The sequence below is a fragment of the Zophobas morio genome, unplaced genomic scaffold (genome assembly GCF_036711695.1).
Source record: "Zophobas morio isolate AGI-343-1 ecotype UQ-CSIRO unplaced genomic scaffold, CSIRO_AGI_Zmor_V1 ptg000014l, whole genome shotgun sequence".
In the NCBI taxonomy this organism is placed as follows: Eukaryota; Metazoa; Arthropoda; class Insecta; order Coleoptera; family Tenebrionidae; genus Zophobas; species Zophobas morio.
In genome coordinates this window covers 21,124,969-21,150,861 of record NW_026972119.1, presented here as the reverse complement: position 1 = coordinate 21,150,861, position 25,893 = coordinate 21,124,969, and the positions used below count along the sequence as shown (strand labels likewise).

General features: G+C 34.7%; 1 protein-coding gene and 2 long non-coding RNA genes across 11 annotated transcripts in view; all 3 read right to left on the bottom strand.

Annotated features, from left to right (window-relative positions):
* Window positions 1–891: 891 nt before the first annotated feature.
* Mub (mushroom-body expressed) overlaps window positions 892–25,893 on the bottom strand; it is a 312,827-nt gene continuing 287,825 nt past the window's right edge. For 6 of the 8 annotated variants that reach the window (XM_064055548.1, XM_064055551.1, XM_064055552.1 and 3 more), the window contains 2 exons: window positions 22,246–22,522; window positions 12,713–13,668 (listed from right to left, as the gene is read on the bottom strand). In XM_064055548.1, coding sequence (XP_063911618.1) covers window positions 13,332–13,668; window positions 22,246–22,522 — 614 coding nt within the window. In that variant the 3' untranslated portion in view covers window positions 12,713–13,331. Of the gene's footprint in view, window positions 4,093–12,712; window positions 13,669–22,245; window positions 22,523–25,893 lie in introns of those variants that run through there. The other 2 variants (XM_064055554.1, XM_064055555.1) reach the window with 1 other exon arrangement.
* LOC135128629 (uncharacterized) lies at window positions 7,460–8,774 on the bottom strand. Its single transcript, XR_010280450.1, has 2 exons — window positions 8,741–8,774; window positions 7,460–7,725 (listed from the first exon to the last, which is right to left on the bottom strand). It is a non-coding gene; the product is annotated as an uncharacterized LOC135128629 (long non-coding RNA).
* Window positions 13,798–22,239, bottom strand: LOC135128628 (uncharacterized). Of its 2 annotated transcripts, XR_010280449.1 has the most exons (3): window positions 17,809–22,239; window positions 15,625–17,767; window positions 13,798–15,478 (listed from the first exon to the last, which is right to left on the bottom strand). It is a non-coding gene; the product is annotated as an uncharacterized LOC135128628 (long non-coding RNA). The 2 variants fall into 2 exon arrangements; XR_010280448.1 differs by having other exon boundaries at window positions 15,625–22,239.

Sequence of the window (25,893 nt, the reverse complement as noted above, 5' to 3'; positions counted from 1 at the left end):
ACGGGAGAGGGATTTTCATTACTAACAGTTGGGCTTGTTTAACAATTTCTCCAGAATGGGGTTCACCGCTTTGCATTTGAATTTTTCGCGGGTTTTACAATTTTGTTCATATGTCAAATGTTTGATTTACTGAATCGATTAAATAAATAATTTCATTTATTAGTAGTTAATGTTGTTATTTAACAAAATAACCTTACTGTCAATTGTCAACTGTAGGTGCAATTGTGCGCATGCGTATAAATCGTTATTTTATTTCAGGTGTTTATTGTGTTGCATAACTCAATTTCTCTCATTTAAATACGAAGTTAAGTATCGAAATTTGAAATTATTGTTATTGTTTGTTACTGATGGGCCTCAAACCCCATTTCATCATAATTATAAATCTGAATAAATATCCATATCGAATAAACAAAATTAAATTCATTCATGAAAAGCTTGAGGACACCACAAATCTTGTATCTTTATGACTGAATTTCATGTTCATGTTACAATACTATTAAGCAAAATTGTCACTTCTTTCTTTGTTTCGGTAGCCTTAAATTTGTTTTCTAGCAGTGACGTACTCTAATTTTGGAACGATTCATTGTATTTTTTAATTAATTTATGCCCGGTTGAAAGATCACCGATTTTAACATTCACTAAATCAAGTAGAGTTCATTAACTATTAAATGACATAACAGAATGACGTTAGTTATTATTTGTGTTAAACTGACAAGTCAAGGACATTCACGAAAAGTTAAAATTAGAAACTGGAATACAAAGCGGCGTATGGACACTGGAAATTTATATTACTTTGAAGGCTAGTAGTTATATAGTGGGGGTTCTAGTCCACTAGTTTGTTCGCTGAGGGAGTTTTAATGGTGGGAGGTAATGAATTAAAAGCACGGTGGATAATATTCACACTTTATTAACCAAAAAACAAACATAAAACATCTTATCTAAATATGTATATATACTAAACATCTTGCATATGGAAAGAACAATAGATATGTGCAATGTCTAAAACTGTCTTTTATGGCTCGCACATGTCATAATATTTTATTGCCTAATTTTAAAATCTACATGAATGTTCCGTATAATACATAAAACATTATAATCAATATCAAAATATTTCGAGCTGTTACTCATTTTCAAATCTGATATGAAGATGACGAAAGATTGAGCAATAAAAACCCTTTAAGACCAGACCGTATGTGTGGTCTTCGGGGCCCAACAATAAATCCAATACAATCCACCTAGTGAAAGATATGTCCAAGATACGGTAACATTTCTGAACGAGCCGAAATAATGATGAGTAACAGCGTGCCAACTACTGCTAATACAATTATAAAGTCGTGTTGTGTTCCATAAGCAAAAAGCACTATAAATAGCGATACATATAGGTAGATATTTCATATAAATCTATTTTGCATTTCTTTTACTATATTTGTATACAACATAACCTACAGAGACACTGTAGCTTTATTATTTAAACGTATTACTAAAAAAGGAGAATAAAGCGAAACGTTACCCTGAAATTTGTTGCCAATAATAATTATCGTTACAAAAGTTATATATTTGCATTGAGTTTCTCATAAGTATTCTTTTAGAAATACGTTTCGAATTGTCTGTGCTGGCAACCGCTTTAAAGTATAAAATGGAATCAAACAATTTTGGCATCTTATTAACACTAATTATATAATCTCACAAAAACAATACTGCTCAATTTGTTTTTCTTGTTTAGTCGTCTGAAAGACAAAAAGACAAAATTCTCTTTACAATAAACTACCTACGTTTTACAATCTCTTAATAATAAAGACCCTGTTTTAATAAAGGCTATACAAATGATATCTCACGTTAGCTGATTGTGATTTTTAAATTCAGGGTTGGCCGGGCGCTCGCGTCCGGCTGAAAGTGTGACTAATATATTATATCGGGTGTATGTGAATAATCAGTCACGCGTTCAATAGAAAACTTGAAAATATTTTAGTTAGTTTTTGACTTTTGAACTACTACCACATTTGGCACCGAATGTGCTGTCATCAGCATTACGCTACAGACAAAGCTAACCGTTGATTGCCTGCACAACACGACAACTATGACATAGCCGACATTAAGGCCCCTGCTAAATCCTACACCTCTTCTACACACAGCAGGGGGATAGCCAACATGTATTAAGTAACCCCCTCGTAATGATTGAATATTGCAACACTACCTGAAGCATCGTCTTGATAAAGTGTCACATTCAAATTATAAAACAGTTATTGAAATGCTAAAACTAGGTACTATAGTTGCTACTAGTCTAAAACTTGAAACATGGAGTTCATAGAAAGTAATTATTACATTATTCTCAAAAATCCCAAACAAACACAATTTTGTACATGTGTCTTGAATATGAAAAATTCTTGATCCATTTATTTGGCACATGATTACAATATGGTTTCGCGCTTCGGCTGCGCCCAAGGTGCGCGAAGCGCGACATCAACTATTTTAAGAACACTCAGTAACACAAAGGGATAACAATAGATTGTCCCCATTATAGTCAAACGTTTAGATCGAATAAAATTACATCAATAATAAACATGAAAAACGTTAGTAAATAATAGACTAGATTATATATCACTACTACTAAATAACAAGCCAGCTATTTGAAAAACCACCGCGTTGATCAAATCAAACGAAATCGATCGACCGACCGTTTCTGGTAGCCTCTACACAAGAACCCGCCTTCTCAAAATCGACCGTAAGTACAGCTTTTTCAAGAGTATTGTTTGTAGTATACGGATTACCCTAATTTATTGTATGTATAACATTTCGCGACAGTGCATTGTTACATGACGTGATCACAGTGAGCTACCACTAACCACAAATAGACTGTTTGCAGTAATACCTGTACAAAGTATTGCGTTTGAAGTTCGAGTGATGTGAGCATCGGTATGAGCAAAAAGGGAAGAGTTAATTTGGCACAACGATACTTTTATTATTATTATTATTATTATCGAGGAAGAAATACGTACGAATACTTAAGATTTAATAACATGCACAGCCCAATGTAAAAATGCAAACAATCTCGTATTGCACAGCGATCTCCTTTAATACCGACTCGGTTCAACTAGATCACAAAGTGCCCAAATCACTCTTTGATATTCGACTACTAATCTCTTAAAACTAGAAAAACAGTCTGTCATCAAAACCGGGACCGACGCCTGAGCGCCACCATCGATACTGATATGTACATCCTGTGATAAGCCGACTGATATGGTTTGGGACTACCTCAGGTGGCGACCGACCCCAGTCCTGAACTCAGCAAATCAGTATATATAAATAAATAAGCTTAAAACACTAGAAATAAATACTACGCAACAAATTAGAACGTCGTTATATACCTTGAAAGTTATTGTCCCGCCATATTTACACAACGAACCGAAATGTACAAACGACTCACCGTTATTTTCGAAATCCGCGGCTTCTAACGGGAACTACCGACAAATTCCGAAAATAAACGAGTGGGTGGAGCCTCCAGGGGGCGTGGTCGGAACTGCGCCGAAGAAACCACTGCAAGCAATGACTATTTACATTTGGCACTTATTGCAGGAATGACAACTTTGGTACGATTTATGTATTCTTTGGTAGGAGTAAGCACGAGGAGGGTAATAACTTGCAAAGTATAAGCAAAATTCGGGCGGTTCGACCGCCCCAACAATCCAATCAATTCGCAGAACATGTCTTCAACCGAAAAAATTCAACTAGAATCGCTAACAGACAGTAAACAGTAAATTTTCTGATTGTATCTAAATATATATTATAAATACGTTATATCATTGTAAAAAATTAAAAATAACGAATCTTTGGCTTGTTCCCCATTACCAATCTTTTTTGTAAAGTATCCATCATAATTTAATGACAATATTGTCAATATTTGTAGTTTTCACAGATCAGACCTAATTTACACGGTATTATCTGAAATACCATTGAGACTGGGGATCAGTGGGTGGCACCAAGAACTCTTGATGCCAGGGCCAGTTCAGTTAATGGATCGGGGCCTTTACAATGTGGTTCGGAGCAATGTAGTGGTATCCCGGCATCGGCAAGCCTGCAGTCTCCATCGATATCCTGGCAAACATACACATTATACACCTCCAGACCTTCCGAGAACTCGCGCCACACAATCTTGCGATCACGTGACAAAAAAGTGCCAAAAACTCGCACTGTTCCACTGTTCACGATTCGAGAACGGCGTCGACGTGCGGGTTGTTGGCACCGTGCGTTGCGTCGTCACCATCGAAAGCTACTCTACTGAAACTCCCGTATTAACTAATGTTAATTCGGATTAGACAGGAAACAAAATAATTTAACTAGTCGGTTAAAAGCAAAATAGTTAATGGAAGCGCCATTCCTGCTCGGTTCGCAACAGAGATGGCGCTTTGTTGTTTAAATTTAGAGTCGTTAGGCATCGATAGGAAAATGGATGGTCAAGCTTACCGGGAATGTGATTCTTCTTGCCTGGATTGATTGGTAAGGCATCGGTCTGTTAGCAGGCTTAGGAGATGGACACACAAACCAAATTACAACTTTCACACTCCAATTTTTTAGCTCGCTCTTGATAGGTTCTTTACTACATAGGGATTTGTTTAATCGTAGACATACGATTTCAGAAAAATCGGTGCTTGTAGCTACATTTTTTTTGGTGTTTGCTAATTGTAAAGTTATAGGTAAGTTACGAAGAAAAAACATTTAAAATGATGCAGAATCAAGTCTACTTAATTTAAACACAGGATATTAAATCTGTTTTGACGTCATTGGGTTTTTAATGAGGTCGCATATTTTATCAAGCTGTTACCTAATTACCCACAGTCCAATTTAACTATGAAGGTTGGCTAAAGTTAATCCTACGTCGGTTTTAATGTCAGTTTTACGACACTTCGCGAAAAATGATTTTTCTCATTGAAGAGATGGACCGTGGAACAGAAATTACCTCGGTTTTTGATTAAATTGACATTCTCATAAAATTTTATTTTAAAATGAAACTTGATAATTTTTTATCATTATTACTGTTATTAATTATAACTGGGTCAGTACTTTGATTTTTTGCATATTACATGTCGATTTAGAAGTGCTGAATCTACACCTTGTCCATTTTCATATGCTGACGTTAAATAAATTAAACGTATGATTCTTTAATTCAAAATGGTAACCAAATATTATAGTTCAAATTTTTAAGAACAAAATTATAAATTAGCACTGATTCTGAATATAAATTCTATTGAAAAAACATCTATGCCTTGTTCATTTTCATATGCTGACGTTTCAGGTCAAATAGATCTAACTTTATACATAATTGAAAATTATTATTTAACGTAGTAGAGTAATTAAAAAAATACGTAGATCGAATTTAATACATAATTGACAATTATGATCTCAATTTTTAAATATACCGTGTGATCCGAAATGACTGAGTCTGTTGGTAATCCTGGATTTTTAGTTGAAATTGGTATCATGATGTTTTATATCATTTCCGGATGTCAGCTGTCAAGATTGACAAATTGTCGACATTTTTAAATTTGCAAAATGTATCCAAAATATAACCTAAATTTATCGCATGTCACGAATGACATATCCGTCACAGAATTACTTCTGTTATACCAACATAAACGCAAGAAAAGTTCGCATTTTTATTTAAAAAGTACTGCCAATAGACTCGGTAATTTCTGATCACGCGGTAAGTCTAAAAGGAAACTTTATAAATATATTTTATTCTCTTGTGTCAATTTCGTACATTTTGCGGATTTTTCCGCCAAAAACTCATGTTTCAAGATCTTGAAATTTTTGACATTTTCAAATCTCGATTTATTGAGATTTTGATGTTTCGATTATTCGATTGTTCAATTTCCCGATTTTTCCATTTTTGGTTTTTTCATTTTCCCATTTTTCAATGTTTCAAATTTTCAAGTTTTCAATTTTGGGAATGTTTCAATTTCCAGAATTTAAAATTTTTCGATTTTTTGAAGCTTCGATTTCAAAATTTTTAAATTTTTCGATTTTTTCGTTTTCTCAGTTTTTCGATTTTCATATTTTACAATTTTTTGATTATTCAACTTTTTTATATTTTGATTTCTCGATGTTTAAAATTCTCGTTTTTTCAATTTTTCACCGGTTTTCCGTTTTTTTTAATTATAATCAATTTATCGATTTTTTGATTTCTTGTTTTTTCAGTTTTTCGATTTTTTGAAGCTTCGATTTCAAGATTTTTCAATGTTTTTGAAAATCTTGGTCCAAGCTGCTTTTCGATACAGCTTGTTACGATCAATATTTGAGAATTTGTGGATTTTCAGGCCAAAAGTTAGAAAATATTATCTTAAAACTGAATACATATTTTGAAAATCTTGGCTCATGTTTCAAATTTTTGACATTTTCAAAATATGGTCTTAAAACTGAATATTTTGAAAATCTTGTTCCCAGCTGCTTTTCGATATAGTTTGTCGAGATTTATATTATAGAATTTGTGGGTTTTCGGGCAACTTTCTCGATCTTTCAATTTTACATCTTTCGGTTTGTAAATTTTTCAAATTTTTATTTTTTCGATTTATCAAATTATTGAGATTTTGACGTTTCGATTATTCGATTGTTCAGTTTCCCGATTTTTCAATTTTTAAATTTGTCGATATTTCGATTTTACCTTTTCTCGATTTTCCCATTTTTCAATGTTTCAAATTTTCAATTTTTCGATTTCTCAATTTTTTGACATTTAAGTTTTGGGATTTTTTAATTTCTCGAGTTTTAAAATTTTCGAAACCTACTTCAATTTTTCAATTCTTTAAATTTTAGATTTTTCGTCTTTCCGATTTCCCCTTTTTTGATTTTTCAGCTTCTCGAATTGTCAATTTTTCATTTTTAAAAATTTTTCGATTTTAAGATTTTTTGATGTTCCGACTTCCCAATTTTTAATTTATTAATGCATATTTCAATATTTCGATTTGTCAACATCTCAATTCTTTGATTCTTAAAATTTTTTGGCTTTTCGATTTTTCAAGTTTTCAATTTCGAAATTTTTCAACATTTCAATTTTGGGAATGTTTCAATTTCCGGAATTTAAAAATTTTCGATTTTTTACCACTTTTTTTGAATTAACCAATTTTTCGATTTCTCATTTTTTCAGTTTTTCAATTTTTTGAAGCTTCGATTTCAAAATTTTTCAATTTTTCCAATTTTTAAATTTTAGTTTATTCAACTTTTTTATATTTTGATTTCTCGAGCTTTCCATTTTACAACATTTTGGTATTCGATTTTTCGATGTTAAAAATTTTTGATTTTTCAATTTTTCGATTTTTCACCGTTTTCTGGATTATAATCAATTTATCGATTTTTTGATTTCTTGTTTTTTCAATTTTTCGATTTTTTGAAGCTTTGATTTCAAGATTTTTCAATGTTTTTGAAAATCTTGGTCCAAGCTGCGTTTCGATACAGCTTGTTGAGATCAATATTTGAGAATTTGTGGATTTTCAGGCCAAAAGTTAAATTTTTTACAATTTTGAAAATTTCGACCTTTTTCCGAGCATTTTCGAAAATGTATTTGATTCCCTGTAGCGTCTAAATTAGCTTATGTTTCAAGATTTTGAAATTTTTAACTTTTAGAAAATATTATCTTAAAACTGAATATTTTGAAAATTTTGTTCCCAGCTGCTTTTCGATATAGTTTGTCGAGATTTATATTATAGAATTTGTGGATTTTCGGGTAACTTTCTCGATCTTTCAATTTTAGATTTTTCGGTTTGTAAATTTTTCAAATTTTTAGTTTTTCGATTTTTCAATATAACGATTTCTCGATTTATTGAGATTTTGACGTTTCGATTATTCGATTGTTCAGTTTCCCGATTTTTCAATTTTTGGACATTTCAGTTCTGGGATTTTTTAATTTCTCGAGTTCTAATATTTTCGAAACCTACTTCAGTTTCTCAATTCTTTAAATTTTAGATTTTTTGTTTTTCCGATTTCTCTATTTTTGATTTTTCAGCTTCTCGAATTGTCAATTTTTCAATTTTTAAAATTTTTCGATATTAAGATTTCTTGATGTTTCGATTTCCCAATTTTTAATTTATTAATGTATATTTCAATATTTGGATTTTTCGAATTTTCAAGTTTTCAATTTCTCAATTTTTCAACATTACGATTTTTTACCGCTTTTTTTGAATTAACCAATTTTTCGATATTTTCATTTTCTGTTTTTCAGTTCTTCGATTTTTATATTTTGAATTCTCGAACTTTTCATTTTACATTTAGGTATTCGATTTTTCGATGTTTAAAATTTTGGATTTTTCAATTTTTCACCGTTTTTTTGGATTATAATCAATTTACCGATTTTTTGATTTTTCAGTTTTTCGATTTTTGTAAGCTTCGATTTCAAGATTTTTCAATGTTCAGCTTGTCGAGATTTATATTTTAGAATTTGTGGATTTTCGAGCAACTTCGCTAGAAATTCAATTTTTCAAAATTTTGCAAATTTCGACCTTTTTCTGAGCACTTTCGAAAGTGTATTTGATTCCCTGTATGCAGCATCTAAATTAGCTCATGTTTCAAGATCTTGAAATTTTTGACTTTTTGAAAATATTATCTTAAAACTGAATATTTTGAAAATATTGGCTCATGTTTCAAGATCTTGAAATTTTTGACATTTTCAAAATATGATCTTAGAACTGAATATTTTGAAAATCTTGGTCCAAGCTGTTTTTGATTCTTTTAAAATTCGTGGATTTTCAGCCCAAACGTTCAATTTTCCAAAATTTTGAAAATTTCGACCTTTTTCCGAGCACGTTTGGAAATGTGTTCTATTCCCTGTATATAGCGCCTAAATTAGCTCACGTTTCAAGATCTTCAATTTTTTGACATTTTCAAAATACGGTCTAGGACAATTCGGCGCGGCCGACTTGGCGCGGCCAACTTGGCGCGGCCGACTTGGCGCGAGACATTTTGGCGCAAAGCCAACTTGGCGCAGGGACACTTTGGCGCAAGCCATCTTGGCGTGGACCATCTTGGCGCGAATGAACTCGCACCAAGAAAAATGGATATAATTATACAAAAATTGTACCCATTGTTAGCATAACCTAATTTTTTAGGGTCTCCAATGCGTGGAGGGGTAATGGCGACTTTTTAATGGACACACGGGCGCTTCGCGCCCTGCACCCCATTATAAACATACTCCTAAACGTGGAACTTCTTGCTCCGTGGATCATTTAGTTATTGGAATTTGTGCGAATGAAACTGTGTATTTGGTTGCCTACACTTAGCATAAATAACAGGGTGCAAACCACGATACAAAAAATAAATATTTTTTATATTATATACCGACGTACTGGCGCCAAGATGGCTCGCGCCAAGATTGCTTGCGCCAAAGTGTCCCTGCGCCAAGTTGGCCTTGCGCCAAAATGGCTCGCGCCAAGTCGGCCGCGCCAAGTTGGCCGCGCCAAGTTGGCCGCGCCAAGTCGGCCGCGCCAAATAGTCCCATTCCGTTCAAAATATGACCTTAAAACTGAATATTTTGAAAATATTGGCTCATGTTTCAAGATCTTGAAATTTTTGACAATTTCAAAATATGACCTTAAAAGTGAATATTTTGAAAATCTTGTTCCCTGCTTTTTGAATCTTCTAGAATTTGTGGATTTTCATGTCAAGTCCGATTTTCCAAAATTTTGAAAATTTCGACCATTTTCCAAGCATTTTCGAAAATGTATTTAAACCCCTGTATGTAGCGCCTAAATTAGCCCATATTTCAAGACCTTGAAATTTTCGACATTTTCAAAATATGATCTGAAACCTGAATATTTTGAAAATATTGGCTCATGTTTCAAGATCCTGAAATTTTTGACATTTTCAAAATATGATCTTAAACCTGAATATTTTGAAAATCTTGGCTCATGTTTCAAGATCTTGAAATTTTTGAAATTTCCAAAATATGGTCTTAAAACTGAATATTTTGAAAATCGTGGTCCAAGCTGTTTGATTCTTTTAGAATTCGTGGATTTTCAGGCCAAACGTTCAATTTTCCAAAATTTTGAAAATTTCGACTTTTTTCCGAGCACTTTTGGAAATGTATTCTATTCCCTGTTTATAGCGCCTAAATTTGCTCACGTTTCAAGATCTTGAATTTTTTGACATTTTTAAAATATGACCTTAAAACTGAATATTTTGAAAATATTGGTTCACGTTTCAAGACCTTGAATTTTTTGACATTTTCAAAATATGACCTTAAAACTGAATATTTTGAAAATCTTGGTCCAAGCTGTTTTTTGAATCTTTTAGAATTTGTGGATTTTCTGGCCAAAGTCCGATTTTCCAAACTTTTGAAAATTTCGACCTTTTTCCGAGCACTTTCGAAAATGTATTTTATTCCCTGTATGTAGTGTCTAAATTAGCTCATGTTTCAAGATCTTGAAATTTTCGACATTTTCAAAATATGTTTTTTGAATCTTTTAGAATTTGCGGATTTTCAGGTCAAAGTCCGATTTTTCAAAATTTTGAAAAGTTCGACATTTTTCCGAACACTTTTGAAAATGTATTTTATTCCGTGTAACTTAGCTCGTTTAAGATCTTGAAATTTTTGACATTTGACATATTGACTTTTTAATTATTTCAAAAATGTACGTATATATATTTTTGTTACAAACGTTAAATTTTGTTTTTTAGTAACTGGTTTTCATAAATTCGTTTTTTCAATTAATAATAAGGTACATTAAAAAAAGATCTTTTTACCATCTGAGAAAAATCGTCGTATGGTAAAAAGCAAATTTAATGTCACTTTGAACAATACGGTTATGTTGGTAACCGCCCTCAAGCTGCCAACCCAAAATAGAACGATTTTTTCCCTTTTTGTGCATCAAATCATGAAATAAACTTGATTATGTGACACCTAAGGAATGTTCATTTTATAAAGCGGACACTGAAAAACTGCTACTAATTCGAGTACTTTGGGCTAATTTAATTATTTTTGTTATAAAAATGTTTAACAATGTTAAATGAAATAATTATTCTTATTCTCTAATCAATTATATTCAGAAACTATAAAATTTTCTAACTATTGCGCGAATACCGCGAATCACTGTTTGCACAGGTTTGTTTGTGATTTTCTTCGTAGCAGGAGGCCACATTTTTTTTAATTCTCCAAGTCATGATGTTGTTCGGCCATCTTTTCTTAACACTGATTTCATATTTGCCCATTATCGCTCAAGTGGACGAAGCTCAGGACAGTTGGGTGGTTTATCTTCCTTTTTTAAAAACTGTACATTATTGGCATTAAGAAGCTCCTGAGTGGCACCAGCGTAGTGAACCGAAGCCAAATCTGGCCAAAACAATGGAGGGTTATGATGTTTGCGATAAACAGGCGATAATCGCGTTTTTAAACATTCTTTCCTGTAATCATCGCCCCGAATTGTTCCAATCATAAAAAAAAAACTAAAACTTTTTAGCCCACAAGAACAAATCGGTTGCCACACTAAGACTTTTTTCCCAAACTTTTCAATTGTTTTTTGTTTTCATGTCATCGAGGACATTCCCCTACGACTGCATTATAAAACTGGGAGCCGGGTAGTGTATTGCAGTCCATTTTGATCTTCGTTTCGTTGTCCATCAAAACACAACGATTTTTGTTCCTGACCAAAATTGTTTATAACTTCCTGCTTTTTTTTTGAAACTTTATGCGCTGCTTTTCGCTTCTTTTTGGGATTTTTTGCTTTAATACGTTCTAATGTTATTCCGAGTCTTTATATTTTGTACAGTACCTACGGTAACACCTTGCTTCTTCGGTATTTCCCGCACAGACATACATTTCGTTAATTTTAGCAGTTTAATGATGTTTTCCTCAATATTTTCGTTAAGCGGGCCTTTTCTCGGTCTGGATTTGAGTAAATCTTCTAAAGTATTAAACTCCCCAAACTTTTTGATTATTTGGAACACTGCTGATTTTGAACATTTAGTTATTTTAGGCAGTCCCCCCAACGGAAATTTTTCGTAGCATCACTTTTGCAAAGATAATTTTCTTGCCCCAATGGCGATTCGCTTCATTTTAAAAAGAAATAACGTTATTTTGAAAACAAAAATGACATTTAATAGATACAACTTAAAGCTTTCATATATAAAAACTAGAATAATTTAGATTAAAAATTAGAAAAGTGGCGTTACTTTAAAGGTGTCCGTTTAATAAAATGAACACTCCTTACTACATTTTACACTATGTTTACAAGTAAATTAAAAATATTAGAGCGCTGACTTTTCGCTGATCGTTAACGTAATTTAAAAATAGCACCAGATTTAATAGCCCGGCATTTTGCAAACCAAGTTAGATTATTTAGGCCAAACAACACTGTTATGATTCCATGTAATAATAAATTTTATACAATATCAATATTAGCCTATTTGGCCATGTTTATGAAACAAAGTTACAACATGAAAGTTTAGTAGCACCATGTTGTATGAAAGCATAAAAGCTTTGTTTCAACCCCGGGGTAGCACTGCTTAACAATTAATTTATGTACAAATTGTTAAATTTGATCACTGACGAAAATGAGAAGTAATGCAGGTTGTAATACGGATCCAGGTGAAGTTGTAAACTTGACTCTATATCGATAAATGTTTATTTTATTGTGTTAAAAGACTTGTAATTTACCTACAACTGTGAAAAGATATTTGGTTGAATGAACGGTTTTGTTTTTTTTTCTAACTACGCTTTAAACTTGAATAAAGAAAATTTATTAAACACACAATGTATTGGTCTCTATTAAATACACTGAAGTCTTAATTTTAGACACTAATATAAAATTATGGTCTCTAAGATGTACCTACAAAGAAAGTAAAAACAAACTTAGTTCCTAAACAAACACTTAGTATTACCAATTAATATTATTCATTATTGTATGATAAAAATTACGTTTTAAACTTAAATATCGAAAGCTCATTTTGATCCTCGAAAATCTATAGAAAACACACAGATGTTTAAAACCTTAATGCTGCTGATATGTCAACAACAAAGCTGCCTACTAACCAGGCATGAATTTTGTACAAAACTATAGTCTATAAATTCCATACTGCAGACGAAGTCTAATAGCAAATAAAGTAGCATAATTACGGTCTATTCAACGATACAAGTGTAAATAAAGTCAGCTCGCGCCATGCAATGCCGAAAACTAAAAATCGCAGTTTTGTATATAAAGTGATAAAAAGATCAAAATAGTCGCACAATAATCAACTGAACTGAATGAGTACTTCCGCGCCCTCTCGCGGGCAACCGCTACATCCTCAGCAAATCAATCGTAAAATAAAGAATAAATTTGTAAAAAAATTGTACAACGTGCGGTAAGCGCAGGTCCCTAGTAAGGATTGAACTTGTTCCTCTCGCTCTTGAGCTTGGAGCCCTCGGAGGGCCCGCCGCTGCCTCCAGGGGACCGGAGCCGCGGGGTGTAGCTCTTGTGGGTGCGGTGAACGCCGGTGGTCTGGACAGGAGGAGCGCCTGCCTGCCCGCCCAACAATTCGGTTAAACCGCCCAGCGCGCTGAGGCTGGTCAGCGCGTTGAGGGCGCCCGGCTTGGCCAATAGTTGGGCTAGAGGAATGGCACTGGCCAGGGGAGAGGCAGCGGTGGAGGACTGGCTGGACCCGCCAGTGCTAGGAGAGTTTTGGGCCTCAAGGTTAGCTTTCTGCAGCTCAACACTGGGGAAACACACAGAAACCAGGACTGTAATGATCGCAGTGAGCAACGGTCGGGGGGTGCATGGTTGCCTCTGCAGCACTCAGTCGAGCTCGGTCTGTCCATCGCGCCCAAACCAAACAAAAACGATCAACGCGAACATTACTTTTTATTACTCAACAAGTGTACAATCGCTCGTAAAACAAAAATTAAAATAATAAAAAAAAAAAACACGAAAATTACTAAACGCCAAGCGACGCCGTCCTCCAACACGGTTTTGCTCTTCTGACGTAAACAATTAACTATAAAAATAAAACGTTAATCAATTTCAGGTTTTTGTCAAGATGGAAGCCAGACGAAGCTGCTCAGATTTATTAGACTTAGTATTTCAAAGGCAACGGCTCATTACAGAACATGGACGCGGCAACTGGCTGGAAGAGGCATTAACTAAGGACTAAGGTCGTCCATTGATTCGGTGAATTTAGCAATCTCGATGCTCCGGAGACGCGAAATTTCTCTCGTGTGATTCAAGTTGCGGTCAATTGATCGAAGATGTTCAATTTTCAGCTCTATTCAACTATTTTATCAGTAATAAAATTATACGCTTGTCTTGCTACACGCTTCGGCGCTCGTTCTCCAAAATTGGAACAATTCTTTAACACAGTAACTACATTTTTTGAAAAAATAAAAAAATATATCAATTTCCGATTTTATTTTATGTTCATGTCACGATATACATGTTGGTGCCCTTCAAAAAAATTGTGACGTCGAAGAATAATTATAATCAAATTTTGTGAGCTACAATAAAATCATCGTTTGAAGAAAAATTAGGTTTCGCGTTTCCGTCTCTGACATTACTCTGTCCGTCTGTTACTTTGAATAATGGACGAATTTTTGGATTATCGTATCAAAACTCAAAAATTTTATTAAATTTATCTGTGGTATTTTATGAGGTTTTAGAACCTAAACAATAGAAATCTTTGAAATTTTAATAAACAGAATACTGACTAAAATTTATTTTCTCGTTCCCTGAAATGAAATGAAATGTGGTCTTTGTCATACTTTACAAATTTAATTTTTCACAACTTTTTATGCAAGATTTCTAAAAAAAATAATAAATAAATGTATGACCCAATTTGTTTCCAGTATTTTGATTTTTGAAATGGTTATCCTTCAAAAATCAGGCAAGTTCCCTTCAAAGAACTTTGATTTTTTTTTCAATTTTAGGATTTCTACAGCATTTTCATTAAGTAACTTTCGACAATCCCCAGAACTTATTAGAAGTTTTATTTTCTACAAATCAAACTGTTGTTATTTATATTTAATTGTAGATGTTATTAATGAAGAACTTTCCTAATCTCTGAAGCTCAATCAAACAAGTATAGTTAGATATTTAATTTTAGAGAATTTTTTTTTTTTTTAATTTAAATTAAATACAAAAAAAAAAACATTGTTTCAATACATTTATGCAAGCATACCTCATTTCAAATGAGATTTGCTTGCAAAATTTTGAGATGACGTCATCACTCTTTGGTTGAAGCTTCACCATTAAAACGAATCTAAAATTTCACAACAATCTGCCCACGTACTGGTATTGGATACTATATGCTAAAAAAAATCGTTAACAGACGCATATAGACGGAAACGGGCGACCTACTTTTTAAAATTCTAAGAAACTCTTAACTCAATTAGTAATGTGTTTATCTCTTTACGTTAAAATTGCGCAAGACGATAACTTCGTGTGGCGAAAATTTTAACAAACTGTGAACGCGTTTCAGTCATCGACAAGTAGTTATATGGTGGGGGTTCTAGTACAGTTTGACCTCATTTGACCTGTCGTAAGACACCCATTATTTGTGTCGGGCATTTGAGCTATCTTAAGACCCGATCATTTTTTGTCGACAAATTTGAACTGTCTTGTGATCCCCGTCACTTTTGTACCAATTAGGCCCCCGTCATTTTCTTGTCATCAATTTGACCTGTCATAGAACGCCTGTTATTTTTTATTGACCATTTGTCAACAAAATTGTTGTCTTGTTTTCTTAGAAACCCCATTACTTTTTCCCGACCAATTTGGCTTGTCATAGGACCTAGATCATTTTTGTCAACCATTTGACCCGTGTTAGGACCCATCATTTTTTCTCGACCAATTTGATCTGTCTTAGGACCCCCTATCATTTTTTTGTCGACCGGTTCTTGGCTTGTCTTAGGACCCCCATCATTTTTTCCAACCAATTTGACCTCTTGTTAGGATCTCCATAATTTTTGTCAACCATTTGGTCGCCTCTCTTAGGACTTTTTCTTAAACACTTAGGTTTGTTTTAGGACCCCCCCATCACCTTTTTCCATCCAATTTGACTGTCTTTGGAATCCCTTCACTTTTTCCCGACCAAATTGGCCTGTTTTAGGAACCTCATCATTTTTTGTCAATGATTTGTTGACCTGTCTTAGGACTTCCATGACTTTTTCCCGACCAATATGACATGTCATAGGACCCTTATCATTTTTTGTTGGCCATTTGTTAACCTGCTTTAGGACCCCCATTACTTTTTGTCAAACAATTTGACATCTTTTTAGGATCCACATCATTTTTTCCCGACCAATTTGACTTGTCATAGGACGTAGATCCCTTTTTCCCGACCAATTTGATGTCTTAGGACCCCCTCCATCATCTTCCCCCACCAATTTGTCTTGTATTAAGATCTCCATCATTTTTGTCGACCATTTCTTGACCTGTCTTAGGGCTTTTTCTTGAACAATTTGGTCTGTTTTATGACCCCCATCAGTTTTTCCCATCCAATTTGACTGTCTTTGGAACCCCATTATTTTTTGTCGACCAGTTGTGGACCTGTCTTAGGACTCTCTTCACTTTTTCCTGACCAAATTGACCTATCTTAGGACCGCTATCACTTTTTCCAGGCCAATATGACTTGTCGTAGGACCCCTATCATTTTTTGTTAGACATTTGTTGGCTTGCCTTAGGACCCCCATTACTTTTTGTCAAACAATTTTACATGTTTTTAGGATCCACATCATTTTTTCCCGACCGATTTGACTTGTCATAGGACCTAGATCATTTTTGCCGACCATTTGACCTGTGATAGGATCATATCTCTTTTTTCCGACCAATTTGATGTCTTAAGACCTCTCTCATTTTTAGTCGACCAGTTCTTGGTTAGGACCCCCTCCCCATCATTTTCCCCCACCAATTTGACTTGTATTAAGATCTCCATAATTTTTGTCGACCATTTCTTGACCTGTCTTAGGGCTTTCTCTTGAACAATTTGGTCAGTTTTAGGACCCCGATCACTTTTTCCCATCCAATTTGACCGTCTTTGAAACCCCATCATTTTTTGTCAACCAGTTGTGGACCTGTCTTAGGACTCCCACCATTCTTTGTCAACGATTTGTTGACCTCTCTTAGGACCCCCAGCATTTTTTGGCGATCATTTGACCTGTCTTAAGACCTCCATCACTTTTTCCCGACCAATTTGACTTGTCTTAGGACCCTATCACTTTTTTCTGACCAATTTGATCTATTTTAGGACCCCTATCATTTTTGTCGACCGATTCTTGACCTGTCTTAGGAACCTTATTATTTTTTACCATTTGACCTGTCTTAGGACCCCCCCATCATTTTCCTCACCAATTTGACCTGTCTTAAGATCTCCATAATTTTTGTCGACTATTTGTTGGCCTGTCTTAGGGCTTTTTCTTGAACAGTTTGGTCTGTTTTAGGACCCCCATCACTTTTTCCCGTCCAATTTGACTGTCTTTGAAACCCCCGCATCGTTTTTTGTTTGCCATTTTGTTGGCTTGCCTTAGGACCCCCATTACTTTTTGTCAAACAATCCATCACTGTTTCCCGACCAATTTGACTTGTCATAGGATCTAGATCATTTTTGTCAACCATTTGACCTGTGTTAGGACCCATCATTTTTTCTCGACCAATTTGATGTGTCTTAGGACCTCCTATCATTTGTCGACCAGTTCTTGGCCTGTCTTAGGGCTCCCATTACTTTTTACCAATTGACCTATCTTAGGACCCCCCTCCCCATAATTTTCCCCCACCAATTTGACCTCTCTTAAGATCTCCATAATTTTTGTCGACCATTTGTTGGCCTGTCTTAAGACTCCCTTCACTTTTTCCTGACCAAATTGACCTGTCTTAAGACCCCCATCACTTTTTCCGAGCAATATGACTTGTCATAGGACCTCCATTACATTTTATCAAATAATTTGACATGTTTTTATGATCCACATAATTTTTTCCCGACCAATTTGATCTGTCTTAGGATGTCCATCACTTTTTGCCGATCAATTTGACTTGTCATAGGACCTAGATCATTTTTGTCGACCATTTGACCTATGTTTGGAGCCTGTCACTTTTTCCCGACCAATTTGATATGTCCTAGGACCATTATCATTTTTTGTCGAGCAGTTGTTGGCCTGCTTAGGACTTTTTCTTGAACATTTTGGTCTCTTTTTAGGACCCCCATCACTTTTTCCCATCCAATTTGATTGTCTTTGGAATCTCATCATTTTTAGTCGACCATTTGTTGACTTGTCTTAGGATCTCCTTCGCATTTTCCTGACCAAATTGACCTGTCTTAGGACCCCCAGCATTTTTTGTCGATCATTTGACGTGTCTTAAGACCCCCCCATCACTTTTTCCCGACCAATGACTTGTCGTAGGACCTCCTTTACATTTTGTCAAAAATTTGACATGTTTTTATGATCCACATCATTTTTTCCCGACCAATTTGATCTGTCTTAGGATCTCCATCACTTTTTCCCAATCAATTTGACTTGTCATAGGACCTAGATCATTTTTGTCGACCATTTGACCTGTGTTTGGACCCTGTCACTTTTTCTCGACCAATTTGATATGTCCTAAGTCCCCGATCATTTTTTGTCGAGCGGTTGTTGGCCTGCTTAGGACTTTTTCTTGAACAATTTGGTCTGTTTTAGGACCCCCATCATTTTTTCCCATCCAATTTGATTGTCTTTGGAACCCCATCATTTTTAGTCGACCATTTGATGACTTTTCTTAGGATCTCCTTCGCATTTTCCTAACCAAATTGACCTGTCTTAGGACCCCTATCATTTTTTGTCAACGATTTGTTGATCTGCCTTAGGACCCCCAGCATTTTTTGTCGATCACTTGACCTATCTTAAGACCCCTCATCACTTTTTCGCGACCAATGACTTGTCGTAGGACCTCCATTACATTTTGTCAAATAATTTGACATGTTTTTATGATCTCTATCACTTTTTCCCGATCAATTTGACTTGTCATAGGACCTAGATGATTTTTGTCGACCATTTGACCTGCGTTAGGACCCTATCACTTTTTCCCCACCAATTTGATCTGTTTTAGGTCCCCGCTGATTTTTTGTCAACCAGTTGTTGGCCTGTCTTAGGACTTTTTCTTGAACAATTTGGTCTCTTTTAGGAACCCAATCACTTTTTCCCATCCAATTTGACTGTCTTTGGAACCCCATTATTTTAGTCGACCATTTGTTGACTTGTCTTAGGATCTCCTTCGTATTGTCCTGACCAAATTGACCTGTCTTAGGACCCCCAGCATTTTTTACCGATCATTTGACCTGTCTAAAGACCCCCCATCACTTTTTCCCGAGCAATGACTTGTCGTAGGACCTCCATTACATTTTGTCAAACAATTTAACATGTTTTTATGATCCACATCATTTTTTCTCGACCAATTTGATCTGTCTTAGGATCGCCATCACTTTTTCCCGATCAATTTGACTTGTCTTAGGACCTCCTTCACTTTTTCCTGACCAAATTGACTTGTCTTAGAGCCCCCAGCATTTTTTGTCGATCATTTGACCTGTCTTAAGACCCCCATTACTTTTTCTTTTGCCTTCGTCGTAGGACTCCTCTCATTTTTGTTTGCCATTTATTGGCTTGCTTTAGGACCCCCATCATTTTTTTCCCGACCAATTTAACTGGCTTAGGAACTTCATCACTTTTTCCCGATCAAATGTTACTTGTCGTAGATCAATTTTGTCGACTATTTGACCTGTGTTAGGACCCTATCACTTTTTCCCGACCATTTTGATCTCTTTTAGGACCCCTATCATTTTTTATCGACCAGTTGTTGGCCTGTCTTAGAACTTACATTACTTTTTACCATTTGACCTGTCTTAGGACCCCCCAAATTTTTTTCCCACCAATTTGACCTGTCTTATGATCTCCATTATTTTTGTCGACCATTTGTTGGCCTCTCTTAAGACTTTTTCTCAACCAATTTGACTTTTTTTGGAACCTCATAATTTTTTGGCGACTATTTGACCTGTCCTAGGGCTCCCTTCACTTTTTCCTAACCAAATTCATGTCTTAGGACTCCCAGCATTTTTTTGTCGATCATTTGACCTATCTTAGGATCGTCATCACTTTTTCCCGACCAATTTGACTCGTCTTATGACGTAGATCATTTTTGTCGACCATTTGACCTGTGTTAGGCCCCTATCATTTTTTCGCGACCAATTTGATCTGTATTAGGACTACCATCATATTTTGTTGACCAGTTCTTGGCCTGTCTTAGGACTCTCATTACTTTTTACCATTTGACCTGTCTTAGGACCCCCCCCCCCCATAATGTTTCTCCACCAATTTGACCTGTCTTAAGATCTCCATAATTTTTGTCGACCAGTTGTTGGTTTGTCTTAGGACTTCCATTACGTTTTATCATTTGACCTGTCTTATGACCCCGGTTCCCATCATTTTCCCCCACCAATTTGACCTGCCTTAAGATCTCCGTAATTTGTGTCCGCCATTTGTTGGCCTGTCTTGGGATTTTTTTTTGAACAATTTGGTCAATTTTAGGACTCCCATCACTTCTTCCCATCCAATTTGACTGCCTTTAAAACCCCATCTTTTTTTGTCGATAATTTGTTGACCTGTCTTAGGATAGGAGCCCCAATACTTTTTCCTCACCAAATTGACCTGTCTTAGGACCCCCATTACTTCTTGTCAACGAATTTGATAGTCAAAGACTCATCGATAGAAAATGATGGAGATCCTAGGATAGGTCAAATGAGGTCAAACTGTCCTAGAACCCCCACCATATAGCGAATTTTATAGTTTAGCCCCAGAATTAGACAGCGTAGCTAGTGAAACTCGTCGATACATTTTAAATCCAGACCTACCTTTAGAAATCGACTGAATTACCATAATTCCGTTCTACTACCACAATCAATAAGAAATGATCACCGTAATGAATCATTAAAGTTAAACCAATCGCACGACTTTGATTACATCGCGTAATGAGATCATTACAGCACCGTTACAATTACGGGCTTGATTACTGCACTGTAACTCGAATTGTTCCATTTTCTCGAGAACGTCGCACTTACAACAAACCAACATTGAATCACATTTCGGATTAACCAAACTATTCGCGCCGGCATTAAACCAACTTCAAAAACGATTAAAGTTTCGCACACTTTTAACACTGGCAGATTATCATCGCGGCGAAATTCGCCAACAAAACACCCGCCGAACTTTTCCAATTGCCTTCACCGAATTAAAGGACGATGCATAAACAGAATAAAATAAAGGGGAAACTGGATCAGTTGATGTGTTATTGAGACTTGAAATAAAAGGACCAAAACCGTCGATTTAAATTTAACGGATAACAGGATCGAGGTGAGTTTTCCAGGATTCCAAGAACACATCAAATGATAGCGGGACTCTTATCAAGTCGACGATGGGCGTTTGTTCCGGACCTCCGACGATCCGCATCCTCTTCGTGTGTTGACGTCGTCGTCGTCCTAAATCACACGTTCGCGCCTCATCCACTCAAACTCGCACACCAGTTTCACCACATTACTGATAAATTATGGAAAGCAGTTATTAATCGGCAGGGACACGGGACATCGGGTTTAATGTCTCGATGCTAATTACGCCGCCGAATCCAAAAACGTGTACTTAGAAAAAAATTTGCTTGCATCGATCAGCTGGTGTTTTTGGCTCGGCACACGGTGTGTAAATGAATAGGTGAACCGGCGGAGCGCTGGAGGATAGTGGTGAAAGCTAGCCAGTTGGAGAATTATTTACCAGCGAACAAGGTTCAAATTTAAGACCTTTGTTATTTTATTTATTAATGAATGATCTTCCTGAACAGATATCTTGTAAATATTTTATCCCAACTTAATTTATGTAACATGGTTGGCTCACGCCTTAAGTTTAGTAGCTGAAGTTATCCGGAATCAATATGAAGATGTCAATAGTTTAATTTCTAAGGTAAAGAAATATTTCTTAAAGCTCGTTTGAGGATCCAAGCCTTCCGGGATTGTCTATTGCCTCCAGAACCTGTTCTGACAAGATGGGACTCATGGATTGAAGCGGCAATATATTATTACAAGTCAATAGTGTCTATGCAAATTTTAATGAAGAAAACTAGATTTTGGCTTTTAGGCACCCCCCCTCCCACGCACTGGCTAGTGTTCGCGACCGCCCTCCAAGCGCCCTAGACGCAGTCGCCGGCACCTCTAAACCTCGAATCGTGGCTCGGCCACGAAACCAAACTCCAATCCGCCAAGAAAAAACCGCAACAACTCCCTCACACTTACCTCATGTTGATGAGATACTGCGCCAGTGCCACGGCGTCCGGATTCCCGGAGATGGTGATCGTACGGTCGGTAACGCCACTCTCACGGTCATCACAGTTCGATATGCGGATCATCGCTCCGGAAATCTGTCTTATTTCGGCGATCTTCGTGCCGCCCTTGCCGATTATGCAACCGATCAGCTCATTCGGTACGGTCATCTCGTGTGTCTGTTGGTTGGAATTCTGCTGGTTTCGCGAATTCGACGTTCGAAGCTGAGATCCGGCGAGAGCCGCCAACGCTACGGGAGAGAATTAATACACAATAAAAGGCGATGAGGGGGGGGTTGCGTACAAGGGGGGACATTTTTTCGAAAGGCCGAGTCGGTTTGAGCGTAAAACTGCAGGAAGTATACTCGATTTTGTGACACTTGGGGTCTAATCAGTACGCACGGTTTTATTATACAGTAAAGTTATATAGGGTTATTTTCAGCGAAAACGGTTAGGGTTGGCCTGCAGTTTTATTTATGACACGTTATTTAAAGTGACCGGCCTTCACTAAAAATGTCAGGTATAAAAAATAAAGCTTTTTCTATAAAATAGGTCAAGTCTTTGTTATTTGATTCACTCAAGTTTTTTACATCACTCTGTATAGTTTAGTGATTTTTAGTTTGGCATTAATCCATTCTCCCGTTGTACTGATGTGATGTAACTGAACTATAATTTGAGTTTTGCGTAAAAAAAAACCTCTTGTTAAGATTTATGCACCTAGAGCACAAATACTTTAAGAAGAACGCACGAACAAAACGCTGCAGTGTTTTTTCTCATAGTATTTCTACTCTACCAGCACAATAAACATTCTAAACCTACACATACGCGTGAATTTATCCCCTTTTAAAAATAACGGGTGTACAGTTGTGAAAGTCTGACGTTTTTTTGATAGAAGAAATATGTAAAAGTGAGGTTAAAAAAAACCAGCGCCAACTTGATGACTTTTTCAACTGAACGCCCGAATCTCCGTCCACCATTTCTGACAAAACAACAAAGTATTACAAGGATCAATATTAGGTCACATCTAGTTTCTGGGTTTTGTACATACCTGACATTTAGTTTGTACCTAAACATTGTAATTTAAATTTATATGAGAACGATAATCAAAATTTGGGGTGTTGTCCTCAGGACAAGCTCTCATTAAAATGAACGCCGATTTTGGGGTAAAAAATTATAATTATAGGAATTATTTATACTATCGTCACTGCAGTTTTAATACCAATTTGCCGCTTCCACAAGGTACGTACACTGGCAAATTTGAGTGGATCGATATTTGTGATAGGCGACGAGTAGAAAGCAATCATCACAACGAAGCGGCAAATTCCAAGAAATTTCAAAGCCAACTTGACGTAGAATCTCGTATAATTGAAAGAAAGCCTATTTTAAACATAATACAAAAATTGTCGTATTCTAAAAAATGTGATAAACCACAATTACGTATACTCGAGCATTCGGATTTACAATTTCAATGTTAAAAATAATTTAAAAAATCGGAAAATCGAAAAATGAAAAATGTATAACCTAAAAAAAATTGAAAAACCGAAAAACTGAAAGATTAAAAAATCGAAAATTGAAAATCTAAAATTTAAAGAATCGAAAATTGAAAAATCTCAAAATTGAAGCGTAGAAGAGTTGGGAAATATCGAAAAATTGAGAAATTTGAAAATCAAAAAGCCGAAGAATCGAAAAATCAAAAACTAAGAAATCAAAAAATTGAAACATCAAACAATCGAGAAATCTAAAAAATTTAAATTTAAAAAATCAAAAAATTTATGAATATCAAAAACTAGAAAAATCCCAAAACTCAAATACCCAAAAATTGGATAATCGAAGAAAAATTCAAGAATTGAAAAACTGAAAAATAAAAAACCTGAAAAATCCAGAAATTGAAAAGTCGAAAAATCAAAAAATCGGTATCAAAAAATTGGAATTGAAAAATCGAAACATCAAAAAATTGTAACTGAAAAATCGTAACATCGAACTATTGAAACATCAAGAAATCGAAATACCAAAAATCGAAGAATGAAAATTTGAAAAAGTGAAAGTTGTAAATTAAAAAAAAAAATAAGAAAAAAAAACAAAATACCGAAGAATCGAAAAATTGAAAACTCAAATATCGAAAAATTGCAAAAGCAAAAAAAATTTTGAAGAATCAAAGAAAAATTGAAAAATCGAGAAGTCGAAAAATCAAAAAATTGGACAATTGAAACATCGAAATAGCAAAAATCGAGAAATCGAAATAGCCCAAAATCGAAGAATTAAAATTAGAAAAAGTGAAAGTTTTGAATAAAAAAAAAAAAAAAACGAAAGAGGAAAAATCAAAAAACTGAAGAACGAAAAACTGAGAAATCGAACAATTTAAAATTGAAGAATCGAAAAATTAAAAAAATCCCAAAACTCAAATATCGAAAAACTGAAACATCGAAAAACTGAGATATCGAAAATTGAAGAATCGGGAAATCGAAAGGTCGAAAAATTAAAAAATCGATTAACCGAAAAATCAAAAATTTAGAATCGTCATAAATATTGAAAAATTGAAAATCAAAACCTCAAAAAATTTTAATTGAAAAATGGAAACTTCGAACAATTGGAAAATTGAAACATCGAGAAATCCAAATATCAAAAGATCAAGAAATCGAATAGCCCAAAATTGAAAAATTAAAATTTGAAAAAGTCAAAAATTTTGAATTAAAACGAAAAAAATCGAAAACTGAAACATCGAAAAATTGAAAAATTGGGAAATCGAAAAGTCGAGAAATCAATAAATCCATTAACCGAAAAATCAAAAATTTAGAATGGTCAAAAATTGATACATGGGTATATTGAACAATTGTGAAATTAAAAAAAAAATCAAGAATCAAAGAAAAATTGAAGAACCGAAAAGTTGAAAAATCAAAAAATCGATTAACCGAAAATTCAAAAATTTGGAATCGTCAAAAATTGAAAAATCGAAAAATTGGAAAAGAAAAATTGAAACATCGAACAATTAGACAATTGAAACATCGAGAAATCGAAATATCAAAGATCGAGAAATCGAAATAGTCCAAAATCGAACAATTGAAGGAAAAATGAGAAATCGAAAATTTGAAAAATCCCAAAACTCAAATATCGAAAAATTGCAAAATCAAAAAAAAATTAAAGAATCGAAAAACTGAAACATCCCTAAATTGAAACATCGAAAAATTGAAAAATCGGAAAATCGAAAAGACAAAAAATCAATTCACCGAAAAATAAAAAATTTAGAATCGTCAAAAATTGAAACTGAAAAATCGAAACATCGAACAATTGGAAAATTGAAATATCGAGAAATCGAAATATCAAAAGATCGAGAAAGCGAATGGGCCAAAATCGAAAAATTAAAACCGAATATCAAAAAATTGAAGCATCGAAAATTGAAAAATGCCAAAATTCAAATATAGAAAAATTGCAAAACCGAAAATCTCAAAATTGAAACATCGAAAAGTCGAAAAATCAAAAAATTGAGAAATCGAAAAATTAAAAAAAAGGAACATCAAAAAATTGGAATTGAAAAATCGAAACATTGAACAATTGGACAATTGAAACATCGAGAAATCGAAATAGCTCAAAAACAAAAAAATAAATTTTAAATTAAAAAATTAAA